Source organism: Achroia grisella, unplaced genomic scaffold, assembly GCF_030625045.1.
Source record: "Achroia grisella isolate CSIRO2021 unplaced genomic scaffold, CSIRO_AGI_Agris_v1 utg109, whole genome shotgun sequence".
NCBI lineage: Eukaryota > Metazoa > Arthropoda > Insecta > Lepidoptera > Pyralidae > Achroia > Achroia grisella.
This window is the reverse complement of record NW_026712573.1, coordinates 2,740,989-2,752,335: the sequence shown is the minus strand read 5'-3', so window position 1 is coordinate 2,752,335 and position 11,347 is coordinate 2,740,989. Positions and strand designations below refer to the sequence as shown.

General features: G+C 32.0%; 1 protein-coding gene across 1 annotated transcript in view; it reads right to left on the bottom strand.

The window, feature by feature from the left end:
- Nucleotides 1–954: 954 nt before the first annotated feature.
- The window catches only part of LOC131845031 (facilitated trehalose transporter Tret1-like), a 35,593-nt gene continuing 25,200 nt past the window's right edge, over nt 955–11,347 (bottom strand). Inside the window, exons 4-7 of the mRNA XM_059194054.1 lie at nt 6,977–7,185; nt 5,887–6,153; nt 3,838–4,059; nt 955–2,532 (exon numbers count right to left, since the gene is read on the bottom strand). Coding sequence (XP_059050037.1) covers nt 2,002–2,532; nt 3,838–4,059; nt 5,887–6,153; nt 6,977–7,185 — 1,229 coding nt within the window. The 3' untranslated portion in view covers nt 955–2,001. The remainder of the gene's footprint in view (nt 2,533–3,837; nt 4,060–5,886; nt 6,154–6,976; nt 7,186–11,347) is intronic.

Genomic DNA, 11,347 nt, shown 5'->3' with positions numbered 1-11,347 from the left:
GCAATGGCTGAACCCTGGTAAACCAACCAAAACCTGCCCCAAGCGAAATTTGACCCAAAAAAGTTACTTGCGAGCGTTTAGTGGACTAGTTCCGGTGTTGTTCACTTCACCTTTCTTAAATCTGGCTAGATGATTACGGCACAGCAATTGAGAAACCATAATGGTAAAGCTAGCTACTAAACAACCGAGTTAAGGCTACTGCTGCTTCAGGACAACGCTAAACCACACACTGTACAACTGACATTTACCAAATAAGAAGAGATTCAATTGTAATGTCTAAGACTTTACAATTGCTCCCCGGATCTTGCTCCAACAGATTACCATTTTTTTCGAAATTTGGATAACTGATTGAGAAAAAACTCAAATTCGATGGGGCAGTCCAAAGTTCAAAGATTTTATTGATATGTCCAAATGTTCCCGTTCAAATGTTTTTTCAGTAAAGGGATCAATGAAGTACCTATGAGATGGCAAAAGTGCATAAATAGCAATGGTACATAGTTTGATTAAATAAACATGTTATATTTTGAAAAAAAAAATACTTCAGATTACTCCCTTACAAAACACCACTTTCATATGTTAGGACCCAATATTATTCAGACTTATATTTATAATGACAGCACCATTTTTGGCTGGTTATTTAGAAAAAATCTACCTTAAACTTGTAAACAAAAATAGTTTCTGTAAAACAAAAAAAAAATACATGGAAGAAAACCTTAATATCTTAAATTATTGCGCCGCCACGCAATACAACAAACGGCAATTTAATTTCTATATAGGTACTTGATTTCTCGAGTTCTCGACTTTTCTCGAGCTTGATTTCCCGGGAACAAAACCCAATTGGGAATTCTCGGGTCGAGAATTCCCGGTGAACCCTAGTGTAGACTTAAGTGTAGTGTATTTTATTTATTGTATATAAAGTGAATAAAGAATTAAGAAAATTACAGAAAACATGTATATTATTTATTTGTTATATTTTTATCACAATTTGTAAAATTCTATTTGTTAATGCGATTACAAAATATTTTCTTCATAAGTACATGATACAGTAAGTTATTATTATGTACTTAACAACACGGCCATTATTTAGATCACAGATAAAAATCTCGTAATATAAAATGATTGTTTTCTCAAGTATATAGTAACGACGAGCTTCCATAGTACATCATTTGTTGTTTCGTGGTACTCAATAACGTCACTGTTATATCTCGCGCCCTTATATATGTTTACTTAACTATAAACAAGTCAAATACATATTATATCACGAATATATGTAATGCTGGATTTACATGCACTTTATAAAACCGTCAAATGTTTACAAACGCTTTACAGACATTGAATAGTTATTGCATATGTAAATCCTGCATAACATAAATTTATAGTTTACATTAAATGCACTACTTAAATGTGTCATCTGAAAAATAAGTACAATATACAATTCGAACAAGCCACTTGTTTACACATCACAGTTATTAATTACATTTACATAGTTAAAAATTGATTTATAAGTAAATCTTAGCATGAAGACATTTCGATCTCTCTTAATTTTTAGATATTATATGTATTGCCTTTGTAAATAGTAAACACCAAAATGTATAGGTCTGATTGAACATTATAATACTTTGCGGTAATTAAATATTACACACTAAATACCAGATATTGGACGATAATTTAGACACAATACAATACTCTTATAATAATAAGCATATAGAGATAGTCTATTTGATTAATACCTTATTAGGTTTATTGTAATGTAAAAATCTTGACCGGCTCTCTTCCATTAATGCCCATCACCGTGTCAAAGATTCACCTTCAAATATTCGAGAATATCTTAAATACATATATCTGAGACGTGAGTAAACAATAGTCAGGGTCTAAAAATTAAATTGTAAATGATATAATAAAACTAGTAAGTAGTGTTTGATGTTGAATCACTTAATTACTTAATCACTCAAAACCGAAGCAAACTTTGAAACCAAATTTTCAATACGAATTTCTAGTGATTCACACATTAGGACTATCAGTTTTCTTCCGCGTTAACCAGAAGAAGTTCGGTTTCTGGTAATACTGTTCAATTTGTATTAATGATTTTCCTTTAGTTTCTGGTAGCATGAGGTAAAGTATTATAGTGGCGAGTAAGGCAGACGCGCCGAACAAACCAAACACGCCGCTCATTCCGATAGCGCGCTTCATTATAGGAAACAACTTTGTGAAACCGAATAGGACTGAATTGAAAAGACAAAATATGTAACCACCACACAGACCTCTGACTTTAGTGGGCAATAATTCCCCAATCATCAACCCTGGTAATAAAAAGAAACCTAACGTGTTGAATGCCACGTAGCCGAGAATGAGGGTGGGAGGTAGGAATCCGTAGCCGGGACCTTGTGACAGTACGATGGCTAGGCCAAGAGTGCACAAGGCTGTTCCGGCGCCAGAGACCAGCACCAGCCCTCGCCGAGTCACCTTCAGCAGTAGTATGCACGCAACTATTGTCATGGCTAGTCGGACTAAAGCCGTTGCATTTGCAGCCATCTGTAATAGAAATAACAATACATGTATATATATATATTATTTATATATATTTTTTTAACTATTGACATAGTGCCATCTAGACCCAAGCTAAGAAGAGTTTGTGTTATGGGTACTAGACAACTGGTATATAAATACATATTTTTTTGTAATTAGATACATAATATACATAGTAAACATCCACATCTATACAGACAATCATGTATACAAACAAATGTTTGTACTGTTCGAGGAATTGAACCCACGATCATCGGATTTAAGGCGGTGTGCTAAACCGCTAGACTACTGAAGCTGTCATAGCTAAATATATATCCATCATTGTGTCATTCTTAAGTTTAACCGTCTGAGGCTAAATCTTATATATACATGTAAATAAAATGAGTGAGAGTGTCTGTTTGTAACATTGAAATAACAGTTTTTTACTACATACATATGAATATAAATATGCCATATACATAACAAGACGTGTTTTAAACGTACTGTTCAACAAGTCCCGGTGTCCCCGAAATTAACTCTGGGACGCAAAATTGTCCCGTTTTTGGAAACTCGGTGAAAATATGTTTAGTCGAGCGGGCCGGTTGTGATGTAGATTATTGTTGATAATTAAGGTGAATATAAAAAACGTGCCATTTTTATATTGTCTTGTAGACAAGCAATTAAAGTTTTTAAATTAATTTAAATTATTTTTCCTTTTAAAGTTTTAAATTTACAAAGAAGTATCATATATAATTTTAAAAGTATTTAGATAATGTATTTTAATTGAATTATATAAAAGGTGCTAAATATATAAAAATGTCATTTTTCTATTTAATCGACGATATGTTCTCTCTTCTAGGTTTAACCGTCTATAGCGTGAAGAATGCCTATTGTAATTACTTATATATATTGTTTATTTTGTGTACACAATAAAGAGTTAATTATTATTATTCTTTTATATATGAGTCTCCCTTTTTAGAGTGTAATACTTTTTTAAAGATTGAAATAAATTGTTTTTTATTGACTACATTAATAGATATAATAAATGTCCCGTTTTGAAATAAATGGTCACGTTACATATACACCAAATTAACATTTTTTACAATTTTTGCCTGTCTGTCTGTTTGTTCTGGCTAATCTCGAAAATGGCTGGACCGATTTTGACGGGACTTTTTTTGGCAGGCACCTGATGTAATAAAGAGTAGATTACGCTACTTTTATTTTAGAAAAAATATTTTAGTTTAGAAAATAAAATTATATTCTACGCGAACAAAGTCGCGGGAACAGCTAGTAATTAATATATTTTTATATAAGTCATTTGTAGATACTTACATGTGGGTCTAGTGATCCACCAGAGCCCTTTACTATATCTACAGCATAAAATATGACAACATAGCTTCCCGACATGATCTGCAGCATGTTGAATGCATTAATAAGTAGCAGTGGTTTAAGGACTGGTGCACGAGTCACTGTCGCGAAGAATCTAACACTCTCTTCACCTCTCGCTTTCTCTTTCTCGCGTGCTGATATCAATTCATGGAGTTCACGTTGGGCCTGAAAAAAAACAACTGTAATCTGTACCCTTTTTTATTTTAGTAACATTTTGATTTATTTTATTTATTAGGTTACTCTGTTGTCATATGTAAACAATGTCATGATCGATGGTAATTGTTTAGGTATACCTAATCCATAAACGTTTAGACTTTACTTAGAATAATGACAATTATCCGTATCATTACGTAACTTAAATTGTTCAAACAGTCTGCTTGCTGGTAGAATTTATAGGTGAGACCATTAAAACATCTATAGATGTTTTAATGGTTAACAAAGAAGATTGTAAGTGGTATGGACGAGCGATGAAATTGGTAACAATGTCGTGTCAACTTCTATGGGATCCTACTGGAATTCGTCACGATTTATTCGCTACGAATCCCTAACTGGCTAAATTTCATCCTCATCGTTTTATCTTTCAACAGTAATCTGCCAGGATATACCTTTAGTGCAAGCGGATCACTGTTATGAAAAAGAAAAGCCTCAACTGAACGTGGACGTTACAAATTTAAAATGTCGTCTCATCTATACACACTCATTTACTGAAAAAAAACGTAAATTAACTAAAAATATAAAAATTATTCAATTTTTTACTGAATACAGTACATAGAGTTAAATGTAGTCATAATTAACAACAAAATTACGCATATACCTTAATTCAGCAATGATATCGTTAATATTTAGGTAGGTATTCTTGAATTATATTCATGGGATCAACCGACCAATGATTACTATTTGATGACATATAAGTAGATAAGTACCATGCTATTAAATTCCATAAGTTACCTTATAAACATATATTTTAAAATTACTTAATGAGTATTAAATTACAGGCTGGCTTTTAATACTTAAACCCGATCTAGGCCTAATATATTTATTCTTATAGAATAGCATTACAATGAATGAGTCTTCGATGTATTATAGGTTGTATATTTGTACGTACATTTGTTTGAATTTCATAAAGCCGGTTAGTTCACGAACATACTCTTCAATTGTAAGTGGACTCTTGTTGAGCTCATTAAAAAATCATTTAATTTATTGGCGGAATCATCGTCGAGTATTTTTTTCAATAGTTTTCGGAATGAGCAAAACAAAACTTAATGTACATAAGTGAGTATAACATACGTACGTACATGGTTTACTAGGTCAGTTAGGAAAGCATATACCAAGCTTAAAGCCAGAAAATAATATATTTATTAAGACGTTACCTTTAATATTTATTAAAATTAAAATATATAAGTGATAAGTTTAGTGTAAACGTAAAAAAATGTACTTGATCTTACGTTTTCAATTTGATTTCTTGTACTTTCTTCTGGTTAAGTTTTACGAGCATTCTACGTGGTTTTTGACTGGATATTTGTATTATTAACGCCGAATAAGTAAACTTTTACATAATAACAGAAGCAAATAAGTACCTATGATATACAAACTACTGTTACATGTATTGAAATATGCATGTATATACATGTTTAATTGCTATTTCTATTTTATACCTAGTACTAAAATAAACATTAAAATTAAATTACTAAAAGATAACTTTAATCATAGGAGGGGTATATAACTATTCACCATATTTATGCTAAATATTGCTTCGTATAGATTTATCGTGTATTTGAAATCAAAATCAAAAATACATACCATACCAAAAAGGGGAAAATAAAATAAATGATAATAAAGATATTTTAATAGCTTCGTCAGTTGACTCTACCATAGATGTAGACATTATCATACATACACTATCATAGATGGGTGAATACTTACCGTTGATTGAATATTTAAAATTGAAGCCAATTATGAAACTGATAATAATTACAATAATGAACGACTTACAGTTTCAGAGTTGCCTCGTAAACATGACATAGCGGCCATGGCGTCGTGGAAACGTCCACGCCGCGCAAGCCACGTGGGGCTCTCAGGAGAGAAACACAACGCCACGAATGCCAAGATGGGTAGCACGATAGATAGGAACGCCACTGTTCTCCATGGTAGGGCACCGCCTAGTGCGTATACGTATAACACTCCTAGTGAGTAGGCCACGAATGGCGTTCCTATGAGTAAACCACGAAGTCTCGGCTCTGATATTTCGCCCAGATAAACCTGTGGAAGATATTATTTCAAATAAAATAAAAATTATATTAATTTTACTAAATATATATGCAGCATTGCAGTGGTGAGTGATTTTTCACTTATGTCCTTGAAAGATCAATGCGTGTGTTGTTGCTTCAGCTATTGTAACAGCTAACTGTTAGATATGTTACGGTTCATTGGGACAGAGTGTTCCGCTATACAAGTAGGCACTAGAATAGTAAAAATATTAGGGATACCTTTACTGATGTTACAGTATTTTTGATTGTTTACACACAGAGACTCAAATGCGAGACTAAGAAAACATATGCATCAACCCCATATATCGTACAAGTAGCTATTTGTCATCGTCAACATGATATGACCACCACTCCACTTCTACCATCACTCGTAGTTCTTTGTAATTAAAGCTTAGAGATTGAAAGATGCTATATACCACCAGTAATTATTTTGACGTATACTGTATGCAATCCACAAATATCGCGAAAACAATTAGAGTATGTAATGATTAAAACAAAATACAACTACATTTTTAATATTACTATTATACTTTTAAAATTTTTATGTATATCTATATTATCGAACATTTTTTCTTGGGTCAAACGTAAGAAAAATGCTTTAAAATCTGTTTTACTTACCTCTTATTTCAGTCTTATTACTTTAGTAACTTTAGTTTAACTTAATATACAATATAGTATCTTTAGTACGACACGTTTTTTATCCCATACCTCTATTTTTTTATCAGAGTTTTGACTACAACAAGTAATTGAACTAATACTAGTGTTCTTGTAATTATACCTACATAAAGTTTGAGTATCATAATACAAATACATACCTGTGAGGGTGCTGCCATAATGCCTACAGCAAACCCACAGACAATTCTGCCAAGAAGCATCAATGCATGGTGAGCGGCAGTGCCAATGATAATCCATCCTAAGATAAGTGGCAATATGCACGCTTGCAATGTTCGACGACGACCAATTGCTTCCATTACAGGGCCGGACAACATCGAACCCAGGGGCGTAGCTGCTGAATGTATACTAGCTGCCGACAATTATAGGTAGTGATTAATTTAAAACATTTTCGTTTCTCATACAAAACCTAACTTGTCTTGTTTAGCAAATACTGAGGTTCACAGAGATTTTTTCTTTGCTTCATTTTATGTCATGCTCGTTTGTTGGCTTACATAATAGCTGATTTGATATGGCAATCAGTTAATGCACCTTTATTGAAAAGTGGTAAGCATTGTTATAGACTTGAACAAACCTAGCTTTGGCCAATCCAAGGGGATTGTTGCTAATGGGAACTAGTAGCTATCATATACATTGTTGTGATTGGAGAATAAACAATAGTTTATTGGTACATATTATTTTCTAAGCTACAAGCACAGAATAATACAGATTAGAAATACGAGAAAAAAAATATGAAGGATAAATATGAAAAATATGAAGATAACCATTGAATTCAAATAATATAACCAAAGAATTAGATGTATCTGCTCGGTCGAAGATGTGAGTATCATCCAGTTTTAATTTCATTGTATTGTTTTTCTTACAACTGAAATGCCATGTGATTGTTACCTACGTAACTACTTATTTGTATTCATACCAGGGGCATACTAATTACACGGTTTACTGACAATCTCTGGACATGCGATCGTTATTCATATAGATTTTAACTTTTAGATATGGCACGTGTTTTTTCGCAACATTTTCAATAGTATGTACATATTGGTACTAAGATTATAAAATGAGTGTAAGGATTATATCATTATTAATAATATCTATAAATCCGAAAGTAACTCAATCTGCCTGTATGTCTCTCACGTTTTCTCGCCAAAACTACTGAACCCGTTTTAAATGAAATTTGGTACACATATGTCTAGAGCCTGAGAAAGAACATAGACAACTTTTTAATGCGATAAAAGGGTTGTAAGCGGATGAAAGAGGAAATGAAAGGTTGTATGGAAGTGTTGTCGTGTTTAACGCTAGAAGCATGAAATTTAGTTTAATGCTATTAATTAAATATAAATAAATATGACTTTATAGTTTGTAAAAACCCCCTTAAGGGGTAAAATAAAAATGAAAGTTTGTATGGAAATCCGTCAAAGTGCGTGTCTTATTTGTAAAATAATTAAAAATGCTATCCAAGGTCACTATTCCAAGCCGACGAAATCGTGGGCACAGCTAGTAATTAACATAATTAAAATATAGGAAAACTTAACTATAAATAATCTAGTAACGATGATACATCGTTACTATCCAGTTTAGAGACAAGTATATTGCCTAAGGATTTCATAAAAATTGTAAGTAGATATATGGGAATAGTATACTTGATTTAGTTTAATTTGTACACACTTTTGTGTATGACACACATTTACATCATCGAGACTTGTGATAAGTAAAGACTAGAATTTTAAGAGAATAAATAGAGTAGGTTTCACTTAGACTTTTAGTCTTGTTTCAATGAATTGACGTATACCGTAGTTAGAATTACTACTATTTCAATATAATTATTGTTTTTTACCTATAGGTATATATTTTATTATAAGACTGGTAGAGCAGTGCATACGAATTGAATTGCTATTAATTAGATGCCTAAATATAGTTTCTTTTGTAAATACATATAAATATATAATGTACTAAAAACAGCTTTTAATGCTGTTTTTAGTACATTATATATTTATATTACAAATGTTTGACTTATGTATGGAATGATCGAACATATGACCATTGGAAGTAAGATGGTGTATTAAATCATAGATCAGCGAGGTTATCTATGGTAGAATTATCGCCTACTACCTTATATACTATAATAATATAAAAATAATATTCTCATGTCACAATGTAACTCCTCCGAAACGGCTTGACCGATTTTTTTTATTTAAATTTTATATGTATAATTCAGTAGATCTGAGAATCGGCTACTATCAATTTTTCGTACCTCTAAGTGGTAAGGGTTACCTACTCCTAACATTTTATTTTTGTAATTAAATTTTTAGTTGTTATTTTTTTTTAATACTGAAGTCTGAAAATTTAGGGTTTAATACCCTAAATTTTCAGACTTCTACCATCACCCCCATTTTTTAATAGCGATTTTAATTTATTCGGGGACCGGGACAGCTATTATACTATAAACTACCTACTTATATCGCTGTTGGAACTAAAAAAAGGAAAAGGACGCTATGACGGTAGTCTTTAAGAAGCTAGGTGGTATCTACTACTACGAAATACAGTATATTCTAACACTGAAGTAAATACGTGACAGTAGCGTGTTGACCGTGACTTTTCAGTGGAGCACGGTTACGTGAGTTTGAGCGACAAGCGTTAACGAGGGATTATAGTACTTGTAGAATTAATATTAATTGCTTTCACTTGCTGTCAGTCAGCTCTGTAAAGGATAATTATAATAGAGATAATGGGCCAATACTACTACACTACTACTACTTACACCCAATGAAATTAAGAACTAAATTATCGTCGTCTGCCTGAGTAACTCTAGCTTGCCTATTATAATCACTTATGGTTAGAGATTGAAATGGCAGAGTTCGGAGACATTGCATCTAAGTGTTCTGTGGCAACAGATGCGGTTTTTATGGATGGCAATGGAAGGCTTACGTACGTAGGAGAAGAAAAAGAACAGTTGCGAATGATATGATGAGTCATAAGTCAGGTCAGTCAGTTCATCGTAGCGAATTTACCAGGAATCAACTATAACGGATTCCAGGCCGATCATACAATATTATTATAGTTTCTAACTCTATATCGTTATGCTACTAACGGTGCCATTACTTGTTGTGATTGATGAGTTTAATTAGTTATCCATATGCATAAAAAGGCCTTTGTTCAGCAGTGGACGTCTTCCGGCCTGAGATGATGATGATGATGTATAAAAAAAAGAACCTGTATTTACTTATTATAAGGAGATGGATATTATTTTTCTTATTAGTACTTAGTTCTTTGGATTTATTTATTCGTTGGATTTGAATAAGCATAGCAAATGTCAGCAACTTGACAATTACCAAATTTGAACTAGTCAATAAAATCTCTTCGACTTGATTGCCCTGGGATTAAAATCTTGAACATTTAAACCTAATTACATTTTGAATTATGCTTTTTAAAGCTATGATATTTTCGAAGTAATTTATATTTAGCACTTAACCTAGGTACTACCAAATTTCTGATTAGGGCGATATTATAATTATTCAATATAGTCATTTTGATAGTAGGTATGGTATATGACATACCTACTATTGAATACAGTAAGATTAAAAAAATAATAGTGATGAAATTAAAACTATATATAATATAAATAAGTAGGAAAAATGTCCTATATGAATCAATGTTTTTGATTTAGACTTTAACGGTTGTAGGAAGTTATGGTTAGTAAGGATATTATTTTCAGGCATTGACAACCTTTTGTTTCTACATTCAGGAAGCGAACCGGATCTCTTGTTGATTACAGTTAATGAGAACCAGTACCTATTCAATGCCCAATGAGAAATATAATATGTATGTCCTTTAGTATGTCTATAATAAGTGGTTCTAATGCCTTACATACAGGAAGTGATATATATTTCCCTTGTAATCGTTATCAAGATTTATGAGAAGTGACAACACGTGTAAGTGATGTTGAGTAGAGAACGCATTGATTGAAATTTATCATCTGATATAATTCAGCTGATAAATGAAATAAAAACGGTAAGTGGGTATAATGTTCACAAGATACTCACCAGTTAACATATAACAATATAATGACAAATAGAGTCTATTTTAATAATTAAATAAGCTCTATAATACAACAATCTATTTTCGTAGGCAAGACTTTTAGCTACTATATAAGTATGTATAGTTAGTAGTTAACTCACAAAAAAGAAGAAAAATAAAAAAGAAATGCTATTAAGAGTTACCTAGATAATACAAATGAAAGTACGAGTTAAAGTAAAATAAAGATTTGATAACAATCTTTAATCCTAATATGGGATTCCATAGCAGGTAAAATTACGGTTTTGTGATTATTTTTTGTGATGCTGATACAACCCTGTTACAACTTATCAATGTATTGAAGCAGATATGTATGAGTATGAGGTCAGGTAGCCAGTGAGCATCATTAAGAGTGATACTTATATATCATAGAAGGTTAAACTGTATGCGGTAGTGCCTATGAGAGCAACGTTGACTATTTTTATGTTATTTCCTATTTATTC